At 43.0% G+C, this 17,331-nt stretch overlaps 1 protein-coding gene across 4 annotated transcripts in view; it reads right to left on the bottom strand.

Moving 5' to 3' along the window:
- Positions 1-4,886: 4,886 nt before the first annotated feature.
- Positions 4,887-17,331, bottom strand: part of flncb (filamin C, gamma b (actin binding protein 280)) — a 59,040-nt gene continuing 46,595 nt past the window's right edge. For all 4 annotated transcript variants that reach the window (XM_055653224.1, XM_055653225.1, XM_055653227.1 and 1 more), the window contains 14 exons: positions 17,112-17,285; positions 15,530-15,691; positions 13,850-14,053; positions 13,389-13,541; positions 13,078-13,200; positions 10,161-10,400; positions 9,786-10,055; positions 8,968-9,105; positions 8,767-8,882; positions 8,204-8,336; positions 6,477-6,653; positions 5,784-6,002; positions 5,426-5,629; positions 4,887-5,198 (listed from right to left, as the gene is read on the bottom strand). In XM_055653224.1, the coding sequence (XP_055509199.1) occupies positions 5,011-5,198; positions 5,426-5,629; positions 5,784-6,002; positions 6,477-6,653; positions 8,204-8,336; positions 8,767-8,882; positions 8,968-9,105; positions 9,786-10,055; positions 10,161-10,400; positions 13,078-13,200; positions 13,389-13,541; positions 13,850-14,053; positions 15,530-15,691; positions 17,112-17,285 (2,501 nt within the window). In that variant the 3' untranslated portion in view covers positions 4,887-5,010. The remainder of the gene's footprint in view (positions 5,199-5,425; positions 5,630-5,783; positions 6,003-6,476; positions 6,654-8,203; positions 8,337-8,766; positions 8,883-8,967; positions 9,106-9,785; positions 10,056-10,160; positions 10,401-13,077; positions 13,201-13,388; positions 13,542-13,849; positions 14,054-15,529; positions 15,692-17,111; positions 17,286-17,331) is intronic.

Below are 17,331 nucleotides of genomic sequence, written 5' to 3'. Positions count from 1 at the left end.
TGTGGTACCGTTGACAGTGAAAATTATTATCAAGAAATACTGCAGTACCTTGATCAGCTGGGGAATAGCAAGTGGAGTTTAATTCAGATGAGTGTAAGGTACTGCCTTTTTGGAAGTCAAAGCAGGGCAGGGCCTTCAAATGAATGGTAGGATCTGGGGGAGTATACTCTCTCAAGGCTTCTGTTTACAGAAACCAGAACCTTCTCAGGAAGTGTGTCCTCTCCCACCATTGTCAATATCTTTTGCTTGGGCACAACAGGAAGCAGCTTGAATGCAGTTTGAATGCTCCCAGCTCTTCTACAGTACAGAATCACAAAGCTTCAGTTTACTCAAAACCCAAAGACAAATTAATCTTTACTTAATAAAATACCTTACGTTATAATTTATATTATATAACTAGGATATTCTCAACCGCCTAGCCTTTAGGTATAGGGAATTGCAAAAATTCACCACTCTATTAAAGAATAAATCTCTCTTAATCTTACCTATATTAGAACATAGAACAGCACAGGTACAGGCTCTCTAGCCCACAATGTCTGTGTTGGACATGTCGTGGAACATGAGGCAGAAGAACATCTGGAGGTTGTGGTAAACACTGGTACTAACAACATGGGTAGAAAGAGGAATGAGGTCCTGCAGAGTGAATATTGGGAATTCAGCCGGAATGTCAAAAGCAAGGTCATAATCTTGGGATTACTCTTTGTGCCAAATGCTAGTGATGGTAAAAACAGGATGACGGGTCAGCTGAAAGTGTGGCTAAAGAGCTGGTGCCGGAGGACAGGCTTTAGGTACTTTGATAATTGGGAACCCTTTTGGGTTAAGTGGAATCTCTACAATTCAGAGGGATTGTGCTTTAACTGGGATCGACATTCTTTCAGGGAGGAGGGTTCCTGCTGCTCTGGAAAATTTAAATTAATGCAACACCTCGTACTTAAATGTATTAATGACTTTTGGCTGCTCCCTCTTCCCCTCGAGAATGTCATGCAGCTGCTCTTATGACATCCTGGACCTGGCACCAGGGAGGCAACACACAATCCTGGAGCCTCGGTTGCTGCCACAGAATCTCCACAATCGCCTATCTGTCCCTTAACGACTAACGAGTTTCCTACCACTGGAGAGAAGGAATGGGTGATGTTTCGGGTCGAGACCCGAAACATCCATTCCTTCTCTCCAGGATGCCTGTCCCACTGAGTTACTCCAGCATTTTGTGTCTACCTTCGAGTTAAACCAGCATCTGCAGTTTTTTCTTACACAAGTTTCCTACCACGCGGGGAAGGCTCTGCCCGACATTACCCTTCCCCGCTGTGCCATGGAGCCAGGCTCGGTGCTACACTCAGGGCTACAGACCTGACTGCTGCTTACCCTTGGCTGGTCAGCCCCCCAACAGTTTGTTTTGAAGAGGAATGGCCATTGGGGTAACTTGCACACTCTACCAACTCTTTCCTTTTCTTGTGGCCACCTATCTAATCTCTTCCAATACATTAGAAGCGACCACTTCACTATAACTCCTATTTACGAAGCTCCAGACAATCCCGAGTCCTATATATAATAGGTCTGTATTTCCATATGAAGGATGTGGAGGATATAGAGTTCATGGAGGAATGCGTTGATAGTCTGGAACATTTCAGTATGAGGAAAGTGGAGATGTTAAATATCTTGGAACGCATCAAAGTTCTTAAATCCCACGGATAGACAAGATCTATCCCAGGAGGCTGTGGGGAAATAAAGGAGAAGATTTCCGTGGGGCTCAGGTAAAAATTTCTGCATCTTCACTAGCAATTGGAGTGATACCAGAAGACTGGGTGGAAGAGGGCAGAGGGAGGGGAATAGTTGGGTTGCAAAGTAAATATGGGTATCATATGGGAGGTGAGGATATGGATGAAGGGAAAGGAGCTTGTACCATTGGGTATGTACCATTGGGTTGTAATGTACCCAAGTGGAATAAGAACTGATTAGTTTAGAGTTACACGTGGAAACAGGCCATTAGGCCAACGTTGACCAACGAACCCTGCACACTGCACAATTTACAATTTCACTGAGCTAATTAAGCTTTTGGAGTGTGGGAGAAAACTGGAGAAAACCCATGCAGCACCCATAGTAAGGATCGAACCTGGGTCTCAGGTGCTGTAAAGCAGCAACTCTTCTGTGCCACTGTGCTGCCTTCCAGTTCTGTTCTTCCAGTTTGTATCTGGCCTCACTGGCAAATGGAGGAGGCCAAGGTTAGAAAGGTTGGTATGGAAACAGGAAGCAGAGTTAAAATGGTTAGTATCTGGGTGATCCATGAGGGCTAGGCAGACCAAGCACGTGTACTGCTAAATAGTCGTGTAGACTACACTTGGTCTCGCTGATTCAAGAGACTATATATGGAGCACTGAATGCAACTGGCCAGGTTGGAAGAGGTGCATATGAACTTCTCTTGCACATGGAGAACCTGCAATGGATCCTGTAAGGAAGTGAGGAACTGTAGGAATAGGTGTTACATTTCCTGCAGTTGTAGGGGAAAAGTGCCTGGGGAGGAGGTGTATTGAGTGGAAAAAGTTGAGCAAACCAAAGAGTATGAGAGTAGTCTTTGCAGACTTTTCGTAATTCAGAATTTGATGTTGGAACTGTGGAATGACTGTTGGGGACGGGCATATGCCTTGGGACCAGGACTGGTGGTGTGATCCTCGGTTGAAGATGGTGGAAATGTCAGTGGTAGAATGCTCGGTGTATCCGCAAGGTCGCGAGTTTGGCCTCGATCCCGGCTATAATCGCGAAAGTCTACAATGAGTTTTTTCTTGCAGAATAGGAGAAGATTGGAGGGTTTGCTGCGAGGCTTAGTGCGGCTTCCCAGTTGAGTACTGACTGTGTGGGCAAACTTTATGTGATTGCCCACCATTCTCAAAAGGCATTGATAATCCGCTGCCCGATGGGCCGCTACGGCGACAAGTGGCAGTTCGCCCACAGCCCGAGCTGCGCCCCCTCATCCGCAACCCGGGTTCCTCTGGAGTTTTCAATGGTCTGTGAGGATCATGCAAAAATGGGGGTTGATGGCGATGAGCAGCTTGTGGCAACTGCCACTTGTCGCGTAGTGGCCCATCGGGGAGCGGCTTTGGTTTGAAAAAGGGACGTCAACCAAAGGTATGCGCCGCTCAACCACAAGCTGCGCCCCCTCATCCGCAAACTGTTCCTCTGGAGTTGGAGCGGGGCTGGGTAGAGTTGCTGCTGGCTGTGAATAGGATCTCCGTCATTGCTACTGACGTCTACGGTTGGTCCTGAAAATGTCACCCCACTTAAGCAAGAACTGCATAGCAACTGACAAAAAGTTCCCAACTCTGTTGCAAGTAAATAGTTACAGTGTCGGCAAGCTGGAAAAATGGTCATCTTGGACATTACTGGGACATCAGGTCCGTTTCTTTACTGTAAAACTATGCAAAGGGAGATGATGGAGAGTCAGAGGTTCAAGCCAGGGGTGTTTATGACTAATAGCGACACGTTGTTAAAAATTCTCGATACACTGAGTATTGTGAGTCTACCGTGGGAACTTTTTAACAGCCCAGCAAATTTTAACCCTGGATACCCTCACCTTTCAATTCCGACCGGAGGTTTCCGCTGTCACCTCTGCGGGCCGCCCTGACGATGAGGACCTTTCTTCAAGGACTGAAAAAATGTCGCTATTCGGAGGTTTTCGTTATTTGGATCTTCGGATAAAAGGTTGTGCACCTGTATAATGAAAGTGAAGAGCAGAAAGATTGGATTGGCTGGGCTTGGCTTCCCATTGAGTGAAGGAAACTATGGAGTGACAGGCATTGATAATCCTTTTTCAATGGTCAGAGGATCATCAAAAATAAGATGGCATAGGTTTAAGGCAACGAAAAGATTTTTTCAGGTAGGATATTTTACATTATAAATGCTTAAGCAAGGCATAGAGACAAAACGTTAATTGGTAAATGTTAAGTGTATCAAATACATTAGGGCTCACGTTTTCATATGAAGGGAAGTTGTCTATGACTGATAACACGTTGTTAATTCTCAACCCCAAAATTTTCCTGGATACCCTATTCAATTCCAAGTAACTGAAGATGAGACAGTTACTTCCAATAAGACAAAAGCATAAGACAAAATGTTATCAGGTATATTTTATTATTGCCAGACATTGGTTGATGTATCAAATAAAAGGGCTCACTTTCATACAAAGTTGTCTAGAAACAAACAAAGTAACAACTCCAACATTGCCACCCATGTCCAAGGGCATGTCCAGCACTTTATGTGCTGTAACCCTTGCGTGGTCTAGTTCATTTCCATGAGTACAGCAGTCAGATCAACAAATGTCTTGCTCCAAACTGTCAGTGCAGTATCTGGTCAGGGTAACTAGTGGTTGGAGAAATTGGACTTCAGATCATATTGGGAAAGTAAAGGGATAAAGGGGAGGACATGGGATAAGTGGGAGATGTACAGACTGAACACACTGGTTGATTAACTAATTAAAGTTTTTTGGAACCCATTTCCATCAACCCCTTCTTAGCCTTAGCACAAGGACAAATAAGCCCAAGGATTCACCAATACCTTTTGAAAAGAACATTAGAAGTTGTCTGTCTTGCTTCAAGAGGAGCAGAAGATCGAGAAGGTGAATCATCCTTGGAGCTGCAGCACCTGGAGGGTGTGCCAGTCAGGTATGCAGACGGTACTGGCTCCATTCAATACCCTCCAAAACAAGCTCCAATATTTTTACTGCAGAGTTCTTGGGGAAACTCTTAACCAAGGAGAAATTGCCAATTGTTCTGGTAAATTCAGTCAGCTTCTAAAAATCAGTTGTCTGGTGTTTGCCCAGAGAAACTATTCCCCCAACCCCTCCCCACAATCTCCCTACCCACCCCCCACCCCCATTTCTCCCCCCCCCCCTCCCCAAACACCCCCATCCCTGCAAATGCAGGGCTGGATATTAGTTTTTAAGTTAACTTTTTTGTTGTTTTTCTACAAAACTTAGACAATTCAGATCCTCTGGGATGTAACAAAGGTTCCATCAGTCATTCAGGGGACAGTAGCATGGAATGGGCTACCGGGCACACACTCATCGCCCCACTTCACAATCAGAATATAGTCGCCCTTCTCCTTCACAGTGTATGTGACGTTATATACACGATTACCCATGTGTTTCACATAAACTTCTTCACAAGGGGTCTTCGGGCCATGCACACCCACCATCAACATGTTAGTTCCTGGAACAAAAAGAAGTTACTTCAGTGAGCACATCACTGCAAGGGATCACAACAATGCACATTTGCTGGGTTTGTCACAAGCCAATGAATGAAGGTAATACTAGCCTAGCATGGTTTAAGCCAGGTTGTGCTTGTGTTTACACTTCCACCAACCATCAAGATAATCCTCATCCCATGCTTTACCTAAACCCTACACTTGTCCCACCTTCCCAACCCTAGACACCCACCTGCTTTGCTGCAGTCCACAGTGAAGTTGTTTTTCTGCCCAATGAAAGCCTTGGACAGACCAGGCCCTCGAGATACCACTTTGCTGGCATCAGATGTGAATTTGGGCATTGGTCCATAGCCAGCAACTGTGGATGACTTGGTAACTGTTTCAACCAAGACTGTGGATGTCTCATGTAAACTGTGCCCCCCTGACAATCGAACTCCTGAAATAGAAAACAGGCACAAGTTAGTCCTGTCACAGCTCCCTGGGAGGTGGAGTTAGACTTGATAGCCCCATTCTTTATATTCCAGTTTAAAAAGATGGTATGCTTTCTTTTCATGTTATACATTTCTATGATCCAATGAACTTGTGCTCACCTGTGACCTTAGCCTTGAATGGACTGCCAATAATATGTTGAGGTCCACCATATTTTATGGAGATCAGGTAATTACCAGGGGCCATTGGAGTGTAGGTTACCTTATAACCCTCAGGGCCCTCTTGGCAGTCCATCTTCACTTTTGACGGACCATCAATAGTGACAGAAAGAGCTCCAGCTCCCGCATTACATGTGTTGACAATGAATTCTGAGGGCACTCCTGCACAAAACACACACAATTACTATGAAACAATGTTTTCCAGCATTTATAGTCTAGGATGGCTGAAACAAGCAACTAAGCCCCCAAACCAGTCTGTATTTCACATTTTGGGTACCTGTTATTCTCTGCAAGAATTCTTTCAATTATATTCTAACATCCAAATCACAACAAATATCCATCGATATCTATTCAAATCCCTACTGAACCACTAAATTCAAGCTTGCAATATTCCAGTTCTCATTACATTGCCCAACTTGCTGTGCATTTTCAGCATTTTCTGTTTATATCCCAGATTTTTAAAATATTTTAACGCCACAAAGCCATAAACAGATTCTAACTTGTACATTACCAACGCGTTGTTTTAATCCACAATCCACACTTGCCAAAAATACATTGCATTCCCTCCCCCACCAGCTATCCATGCATGATGATGAATCCTGATGATTATAAGTCAAATGTAGCAAGGTATTATACCTGTGACACCTCCTTCCAGTCCAGGGCCATAGGCAGAGACCAAGCCAGGATCCCCCGTCTGTCCTGGCTCTCCCACTCGGATCCTGAATGGGCTGCCTGGGATGTGACAGGAATTGAACTTGACATCGATGGAGTGGACACCATTTTCACGTGGTATGAAGCGGATAGCAAAGTTATCTGTGAACAGAAACAGTCTAAGTTCTGGCATATCTCTAATGAGAGCTGGTGGAAATTAGAGTTAGGGAGGGGTCCAAGCTACATGGATTAGATCATTTAAGATAGAGTTTTAAAAAACAGCTGTTATATTTGGAAACTACACGAGTTAGCAATGTTGGGGGTGTATACATTAGGACTCGGTATCAGTATATACATAGAAGTTTGGATAACATTAGGTTTACAGAAGCTAGAATAAGGAAGTCTGCCGATTCAATACTAGGGAACATTCAGATCTGTTGTGTACTATTACACTGTGGTCATTATGGAAACTTAATCGAGTTGAATTCTTGATTAGAAAGCGTGTCAAGGATTATGCGGAGAAGGCCGGAAAATGGATTAGGAGGCAGGTCAGCCATGATTGAATGGCGGAGTAAACTTGATGGGCCAAATGGCCTAATTATACTCCTATAACTTGTGAACTAATTTATGAACCAATATACAGTCATATTCTAGAACTCGCCAGAGAGTTCCATACAACATTATAATTTTACACCGATTAAAGGCATGGACGAGGGCATCAGTAGCAGTTGTGCAGCAGCAGAATCAAGTAATGCTAAAAAGGTGTTGACAAATAAGATAAGGAGCTCCTCTTGGGGACAAATACAACTAGTTTCAAAACTGTCCAGCATAGTTGCCGTTGTCACTAATGCACTCTCTAGAGTTCTGTGAAGGATTAAGTGATATTTTCTCTGCATAAAGTAGCTGTTTCCCAATTACACGATCCAATGTCCAACATCTATTCCTTAATTGTCTTCAAGTCCTGGAGATCTTCCCACTACCAGTAGGTGGCACTCTGAGTGCAGCAATCCATTGACCGCTAGTGTTGAGATAGACAAAGACACACACACACACCACACAGACTTACACACACACAGACGGAGGGAAATGGGAGGTACAATTACAGAGACTTTGTTGAATTCAGTGCAAAGAGCAAACTGAAAAACAAAGCTTCAGAAATGCTGAAGAAATAGCTCTGAACAAGTTTTGACCTTATGTTGTCCTTCTAGAAGTTTCTGAATTACTGGAGGCTGCAGGGGCCTGGATCTCGTGTTACAGCTTAAGCCCCAGGCAGCTGCTGCAAGAGAGGCCATGGCACATGGTGTGGGAATGACTGCTTATTCTGGGTCAGATCGATAACACCCCACAGCCACATAACCACATCCGGCTGGATTGGCTCCCAGCTCTCCCTGCCACAGTGAATCTACACTCTCCTGCACTGCCTCATTCTCTATCTTGCTCTTGTCAAAGTCTGGGGCACCTTCCCCTTTCCCATGCACAAATTGATTGCATGCTTGGATTTCAGTGCTATCGCCCCATCAGAATGTTGAGAAATCAGATGATGAAAATCATTGCTGTCAGCATTGTGGCTCTGGGTGAACTATTGTGTGGCTGGGTAGAGGGCGAGGAACAGAACCAGTACATGGGGCAACAGAAGAGGATGTAGCACAGATGACAAACGAGAGTCCCTTCACCCACCTCAAACCAACATTATCTAGTATCCAGTCACTCACCACTATCCAGCTCTGACATGTAACATTCCTCCACAGCCCCAGATGGGGTCCGGACTTTTGCATCAATCACTCCTCTTGCTCCATTCAGCTGAACTGCAAATGAGGCTTGTTGATTGACCTTCAATCCTGATTCCTGGACATAGATTAAATGGACAAACATTTGAAAACATATGCCCAAGGTATAGTCATCTGTACATGATTTATTGTGTGACACTAAATTTTGACACTGCCCCTTCAAAATGTGCCAAACTAAAGAAAGTAAGTCAATCCGAGTGTCCCCCAACTGGAACCATGGATCAATCTAAAAATCCACTTGAGTGAAGTCAGATCAGCCCAATTGGCACAAGAGATCTAGGTACAACATTTGCAAAGCCATCAGGAATGCCAAGAGACCAAGCTAAAGTCCTAGAGTAATCGCACCATCACCCATCAACTGTGCAAGGCATGCATTCTATAATGGTTTGAACAGGAAGTTTGAATTACTGGCATAGCACATCCCTCCCAAACAAACTACACACACACACACCCCTCTGAAGCACATTAAGTGCCTGCCTTGTGCCCACCTGAAGACTGGTAACAGTGAGTCTGCGGGCAGCATCCGAGGGAGAAGCAATCGGAACAACGAATGGAGAATCTGGGATATGCTCATCGTTGAACTTGATGGATACCTCGTAGTCACCTGGAAAAAAGGAGCAGCTCAATTAAAGATAAATGTGGATACAGAAAAAGATAAAGGGGCAAATGATTCAATTCAATTTACTGACCAGGTTCCTGCACAATGTAAGAAACGCCACACGAGCCATCCTTGCGATCTTCAAATGAGATCTCCGCTTTGCTTGGACCTTCTACGGCAATGGAGAGACCTCCAGCTCCAGCCTCTCGAGTCCAGATACTGAATTCAGCTTAAATGGGAGAAAGGGAAAGAAAAGTGAGTGACTATACGAGGGATAGGCACATAATAATACACTCCGATCCTCACCAAATCTACACCCCTATTCTGCCCTTCCCATGGTTGGTCTGCCTCCCACCTCATCCCCAGACTGCTCCAACATTCCTTTCCCCCCCCCACCAAGACGGACTCCGAAGTTCCCAGAACTTATTTTGTCACCACATTTGTTCTGGATATTAATAATTGGAATTTGTGTACTCAGGAGTCAGCCTTCATGAAATAATTTTCAGTGTCTGGGTTATGTCCTCAAGAGTTTTTAGTCCAGAGAACCTTTGAACATTCAGAGGTGTCCTGTCATTTATAATGTGTTCCCAATGTAAATATGCTGTTCAATGAAACCATCTCGTCAGAAAAATATTGAAATAAACAATGCCGTTGTAGCTATTAAAATTGTTACCAAAATAGTATTCAATCAGCTGCTGTCATCTTCCTGTTTAAGAATACTAAATCATGATGTACTTCGAGTTCAGGGTGATTCTGCCAAGGGTCTCCACACGAAGTGCCCACTTGTCATGTTGAATAAAGACCTTTCACATCTATCAGTTTCTCTAGCGTCTTTGTCACAATAGGCCTCATTCCTACCCTTCCCAAACTACGCACACTTGCCACTTCCATTAATTATCAGAAACTCACCTGGCACTGCAGCAACACCACGCTCCAAACCAGAACCACCAGCTCGAACCTTGTGGGATCCTCCCTCGCCCAGCGGTCCCACTGTGAACTGGAAGGGGCTTCCGGGAACATGTTGGCCTCGATACTTAACATTGACAATATGAGAGCCCATCTCCAGTGGTATGAACCGTACACTGTAAGTGCTGTCTTCTCCCTCAATAATTTCTGCATCATCCATCTTCCCAGATGGGCTGGTGACTTGAGCAGTCATCACCTTCGCCCCAACTTCCACTGTAAAGAAAGAATGACAGAAATGATAGAACATTTCTTATGCACACAGCAACACCACACCATAAAGCTATCTTTCCATTTTGTTTAAGTTTGCCAGATGCACACCTTCAGCCCGTGGAATATTGGTAAAGGAGCCCAAGCTTTCACGGCCCATGAACTCTCCGAACACGTTGTGGAAAGGGTCCCCTCCAACTTGTGTTGATTCTTCCACTCGGACTTCTCTCTTTGTTTCCCCACCGCGTGTTTTGCTGATCTCTGTCCGTTCCGTGCGTGTGTAGGTGTGGCTGCTGCGTGTGAAAGTCCTGGTCAAACGCTCCTGTGCGGATACCATCTGGAACCAGTTTCCTAGAAACAAGGTGGGCAGAAAGGAGGTAAGGGGGAGAAATGAAGGAAGATCGAACAAACGAGATAATGGTGGAGTATGTGGGAATATATGATATTCTATTTTGACAGAAACAAATAAAATGGAGACACATTGCAAAAGTCTGTGATCCAGTGGGATCAGAGTCTGGGATAAAACATTAGTATGCCAATGCAGTAAGCAAATTGGAAAGTTAAGATTGTTATTATTTATTGATGATGGAATAAAATATGAATGTAGCCTTCAGTTATAAAATATGAATGTAGCCTTCAGTTATAAAAGGAATGAAGAGACCAGAGCTGGTAGTACTCTGCATAACTGGACTCCTTCTTTGAGAATGAAATTGGATGAGAAGCAGATCAAGTTTACTAGCCTTATACTTGGATTGGTTTACCCAGAGCAATTACTGCTTGTCTAACTTGACCAACAGTCCTCATCAGACTTGGGCAGCATCTCTGGAGGACATGGATAGGCAACATTTCAGGTTGGGACCTTCTTCAGACCCGATACGTTGCCTATCGAGCTCTTGCAGATATGCTGCCTGACCCCACTGAAGTTACTCCAGCACTTTATTTCACTCAAGATTTCAGCATCTGTAGTTTCTCATTACTCCATTATCTCATCTTCCTCAACAGACTTGTATCCACTCGAGTTAGAGGCATTGTAGTTGAAACGTGCATGCTCCTGGGAGATTTAGAATAGATAAAACATGGAGAAAATATTTATTGTGGGAGAATCCAGATCTAGCAATCACCATTTTAAAAGAAGGGATGCCCAATTAAGACTGATGAGAGAATGTGTTCTGAAGGTCATAACTTTTGAGCCTTGTCCTCAGAAGAGGTCATGAAGCATAGCTTTTGAATATTTGTGGCAGCTGTGGATAGATACCCGATTAAGCAAAGGATGAACACATGCCAGCCGTAGGCAAGATTGCAGAGTTGTGAATACAATTAGCCTAGTCCCTCATACAATGGCAGACCAAGCTTGAGAGGCCAAGTGGCATACTTATGCAGTTAAAGATTTCTAAAGCACCTTTCAAAAGATGCTATAAAAATTCAAAATATTGGTTTAACCCAGTGGAGCTGTGTTCAATCAGGCCCAATCAGTTCTTCCATTATGGACCTTATCCCCATTATTCAATAATTCATCATAACGAGCCACAGCTGTGTCACTGGATGCGAGTCAGTGATGCAACCAAAAATAATGACCACTCCCTTGTGAACTCCCAATTAGATCTTCAAATCAACATGGGTTGAATGGTTGAAAGTACATACTGATCATCAACCAGAAACATTGGATTGTTAATACAAATAGTGAAAACAGTCAGAATAGTCAGAAGGCAATAATCACATCATGTGAAGGAATGTAAAATATGTAGCAGTCTGAATAGTTTTTTTTTTTTAAACAGGCGTATTACTTCCCTCCCGTGAGATGAAATGGTTGACTAATGAGAAATGTTAAGCAGATTCAACCTATTGGAGTTAAAAACTGAAAAATTATATTGTTGAAAAAGTCTGAAGAGGCTTGATAAATCACATGCTATTTGTGATGGAAATAATAATAATTGGGGATATAAATTGAGAAGGAATCATCCACTGAAGACAAAACAAGAGAAACGCTTATCTTCAAGATAATGAATCTTCAGCATTCTCTAACCTACACAGCCTCAAAGACTGAATAACAACATAGATTCAGGTGAGGTTAGATATGTTTTAATGTACAATGGATTAAGAGAGTTTTAGAGCTGAGGTAGGAAAATAGAACTACTGTAAATCCAAGATCACCGGCTGATGCCAGCAATGGCTGCCTCGCCAACAGTGCCTGTCCCTTCCTTCTTGGTTGTTTGTGTGTTAAATGGATGGGATTAGTGTTCTTTAGCTTGTTTTATGTGTGAGGGGGGAGGGAGATAGAAGAGTTGGGGGAAACTTTTTCTAATCTCTTAGCTCGATGGAGATGTGATTTTTTTCCCCCCCATATCGTGGATGCGATTTTTTTTCCGTATAGTTTCCACTGCAGCCTAACATCTGCACTGGTGGCCTTTGCTGAAGACCGACTTCCAGAGCTCTACAGCACGGATCTGTGGGACATTAACCTCTCAGTCTCTGGTTAGAGACCGACTTTGGGAACTCCAAGCTGCAGGGGCTTCAACGGCCCCGACATGGGAGCTTCAATCGCCCTGAGGCGGGAGCCTCTTTGCTCTTAGACATTTTTCTCCATTCAAATGGTGTGCTCACTTTACTTGGTATATTTTTGTTCAGAAGTAGTAGGCAGATCTCCATGAAGTGTTAAGAACTGCCCAAGTGAATGAAGTCCATGAAAAGCCAACATCAGGTGTAATAAGGAAATTCCCAGGCAGGTGTGGGGAAATTCAGGATTTCTGCATGTTTAGAGGCAGGTGACAATCTCCATAAGATTAATGCTTTATTCTTAAAGTAAAACTCAAAAGTTCCAGGTCAGTCTCAAAATTAGGAGAAAGGCATTAAAAGCAAATCCTTTCCACTTTCACCTCTGATCAACTGCAATGTTACTATTTGATGAAGAACAGTATCCATTTGAAGATAATAATTGGCAGAAATAGAGGAAATTGATCAGAATAAGGGCAGCCAACATCTATTCTAACACAAAAGAAATTACACTTCTCATCGACTCAGTTGTTCGTACCTGGAATCTTCAGATTCAGGTCACAGGTGCTGCCCACAGTTGCTATGGAGGGTGCCTGGCGCCTTCTTGTGATACTCTCCTTAATTCTCCCTTCACCAGTCATCTTCACTGTAAAAGGACTTCCTGCAATAAATGTCATATGATAATTTGTAGTAAGTTAAATACCAAGTCCTGTAGTTACCGAGTAACCTGCTGGATGCAAATCATGTCAGTGACTCATAGCGGAAGCTTCTGTTGAAATCTAAATATTATTCAAATCATATTGCCATGCCTTTGCAACATGAAGGAGCTTTCACTTTATAGTTACTTACCTGGCACATGACAATCAGCAAATTTAATGTTGATAATGTAGTTGCCTGGCTCAGTTGGGCAGTAAGTCACTTTGCACGTTCCATCCTCCTGATCATCACAATTTATGTCAACTTTGCTGGGACCTTCAATGGACAGACCAAGTCCTCCATAACCTGGGAGATGGGTGCAAAACAGTACATCAATAACGAAGGATTGCCTGCCCTCATGTTAAATGCATCTCTTTTATTGATCTTTAAATTTACAAATGTCCTCCAATACCCATTTGGTCATTTAGTTATTCATCCCAAACATCTACATAAATCACCTCCGGTTTGGAGACTGGTTACAATTTTCACTCGTGGCCTGAGCAAGTTTGCCTCCAGTGACAGTCCACATGCAGGAGAATTTCCCTATTCAGTTGCCAATTGAAACAAGGCATCTCCCGAGTCGTGAAATGGTCCTCAGAGGAACTGGCCCTTACCTGCACCCCTTGTGTCCACGATGAACTCCGACACCTCAAATGTTCGACCCTCCACCAGTCCTTTCCCAGAAACTTTCACCTTGGAGGCATCGCCAATCTCGGAGGCCCCCACCATGATCTTGAAAGGGCTGTTTGTAACATGACGGTTATTTTTCTTCACACTCACCACATGTTCTCCCACTTCCTTTGGGGTGAATGAAATACCTGTTGAAAGGAAGGGAAATGGGGATGAAGTTGTTCAGAAATTGAAGGAGGCAAGAAATAACAATGGACAGAACATCTGATCTGTTACAGCCAGAAACACCAAAACACAATAAGTTTCTCAAAGACTAACCAACTCACTGGACAGACTCCTATTTATCATCATCCCCTATCCAGAAAAATTCACCTCCCACCACCATGGGATGATCCCCCTCCCCAACTGCAGACTTCTTCCCCACTGCTCATTCTTTTGCACTACAATCTTGCACAATTATACTGCATTGCCCTAGTCATTGTATTTACATTTATAAATCATTATTGCAAGAATACTGTTTAGTGAGACTCGCGTGAACAAGGAATTTCATTCCATTTGTGTACATGACAATTAACTATCAGATTTAATGTTACACCCTCACAACCTTTTCTTACACAATCCAAATCTTATGCTTAGTCTAGAATTGATCTTCTCTAGCTGAAAAGGATCTATTTTTATTTATTCTGCCTAAAAGTCTTCAATCACATTGTTTCTCACCAATGTTGAATTTGAGAGAATGATCACATTCTGATTATTTTTTTAAGGTATCAGAGGAGATCGTTCACTTTCAAGCTTACTATACCACTTATTGAGACAAGGCTAGTCTTGTGCTCCTTCATAGTCTTGAAACCATAATCCAACAAAAATCCATGTTTATCTCAAGACTTAATTTTTTTTACGAAATCCCTGCAGTCAATCTTTTGTGGAAGATTCCCAAATGCAAAATGCTCCCTGATATCATTCCTCCTAGACAAAGCTCTGGAACAGTCAGATAAATGGAATATATCAAATACTTCAGTTCAGACAGTTCTTAAACCTTTTACACTTGTAGGACATAAGCTTGGTTTTAGTTGTCTCCAGGATCAATATGTCACCTTGTTACAACCATGCTGAATCTCCAAAATATAGTATTGGATATAGTTATATAGCACAGAAACAGGCCCTTCGGCCCAACACGTCCACGCCTACCAAGGTACCCCATTTAAACTGTGCCTGCATTTGACCCATATCCTTCTAAAACGTTCCTATACATATTTGTCTAAGAGTCTTTTAAATGTTGTTTATAGTACTTGCCTCAACTACCACCTCTGGCAACTTATTCCTTGTACCCACCATTCCGAGTACAAAAACATCCTATTAAATCTTGCCCCTCTCACCTTAAACCCGTGTCCTCTGGTTCTTGAAACCCCTCTCTGGGTAAAAGACTGTGCATTAACCCTACCTATTTCCATCATGATGTTATGCACCTCTACAATATCATGCCTCAGTCTCCTGCATCCATCCAAAAATGGAATCCACATTTTCTCAAATGGTTTACAGGTTAATACAATTAAAAACAACAACATCGCCCTTTAATAAATGTCTAACAAACGCCAGTGTCTAATCAATATACCCACTTGCCAAGTTACCTTCTAGCTGTAATCACCATTCGCTCTGTGTCTTACCAATGTGCCTGTTGGGCAGCCTCTTCAGTAAGCAGGGCTCCTCATTACCCGACGGGCCTTTGATGCTGGCATTGAGTATGCTGAGATCTGTCTCTGTAATCTTCAATGAAACTTCAGTCGATGTGCCAACGTTGAGTTGCGAGGTTCTCATTGAGTCATCACCTGCACAAAATGCTTTCATCAACATATTTGGTTCTCAATGATGGCCATTATTCCCAGTACCCTTGCAATTACCTCTCCTTCTCCAACCCAGATGATTGTTGGACTGGCTGGAGTTTTAAAAGTAGAATATTATTAAAAGTTCAACCAATGCTGGTTGAACAGTATTGGAATAGACCATGAAAGCCCCGCTCTTTCATTTAACCATAACCATTCCGTGCTGTAATTGTTTTATGGTTATGATTAATGTGAAAGAGCGGGGCCTTCATGGTCTATTCCAATACTATTCAACCAGCATTGGCACAGGTAACAAATGGATTATAAACCCCTTTATATCACATACTCAGAGGTTGTTGGACCATCCCAATTGGTAAGGTGAAAAAATACAATACAGAGTAGATACAGATCACTCCTTTCATCCACTCTCACAACATGGACCACAGTGGATCTGCTGAAACACCTCCAACTTCCTTAGAAGGCTTAAGAGGTTCGGTATATCTGGAACAACTCTCGCCAACTTCTACAGATTCGCCATAGACAGCATTTTAATCGGGATGCATCACAGCATTGTTTGGGAATAGCTCCATCCAAGACCAACAGAAGTTGCAGAGAATTGTGGAGACAGCCCAGACTATCACACAAACCAACCTCCCTTCCATTGACTCCATTTATACTTCATGCTGCCTCGGCAAGGCCAGCAGCATAATTAAGGATGAGTCGTTCCCTGGCCACTCCCTCTTCTCCCCTCTCTCATCGGGCAAAAAGGTATAGAAGTATGGAAACGCAAGCTTCCAGATTCGGGGACAGTTTCTTCCCAGGTTCAGGAAATGAACCATCCTACCACAACTAGAGACTAGTGCTGAACTACTATCTACCTCGGACTATATTTGATCGATCTTTACCTTGCAGTAAACGTTATTCACATTATTCCCTTTATCATGTATCTGTACACTGTGTGGATGTCTCAATTTTAATCATGTATTGTCTTTTTGCTGACTGGTTAGCACACATCAAAAGCTTTTCATTGTACCTAGGTACACATGACAATACAAGTTGATGTTAGCAAGTCTGTGTTAACTATGGCAATCAGAGATTGCTGAACAGAGACCCAACAACAAACTCAAACAAAAACTCCCAGTGCTTGGTCTTCCTGTCAATTATATCAACAGGAGCATTATTCACCTTATTAGCACCAACTAATCCACACTGGAACAAACTCCTTTTTTCTGGATCTGGTGCACTGGCTGTGAATTCTGATTAAAACAATCTAGCATGATCCCAAGTTACAATGCACAGTATCTACTAAACCCTACAAATTTATGGATTATGCCTCTCTACAAAAATACATTCTTCAGTCACAAGATATCAGGGTGAATGCTTTAAAACAAAACAAAGGCATATAACCACAAGAATGCTAAATTACCAGTGATCTTGGCAGTGAAGGGACTCCCTGCAATGTGTTTGTCATCAAATCGAACAATAATGTTGTAATCTCCAGGGGCAGTGGGCAGGTAGGACACCGTACAGGTCCCATCCTTGTTGGCTTTGCATGTGATTTCAGCTTTAGAGGGACCTTCCACAGCAAGGGACAGGCCACCTAGTGAGAGAGAAAGACGATGTTTTTTGCTATTTATTGTACAACT

The sequence above is a fragment of the Leucoraja erinacea genome, chromosome 22 (assembly GCF_028641065.1).
Source record: "Leucoraja erinacea ecotype New England chromosome 22, Leri_hhj_1, whole genome shotgun sequence".
NCBI classification, from domain to species: Eukaryota; Metazoa; Chordata; class Chondrichthyes; order Rajiformes; family Rajidae; genus Leucoraja; species Leucoraja erinaceus.
Note: the sequence above shows the minus strand (reverse complement) of the source record. Positions and strands in the feature narration are given on the sequence as shown.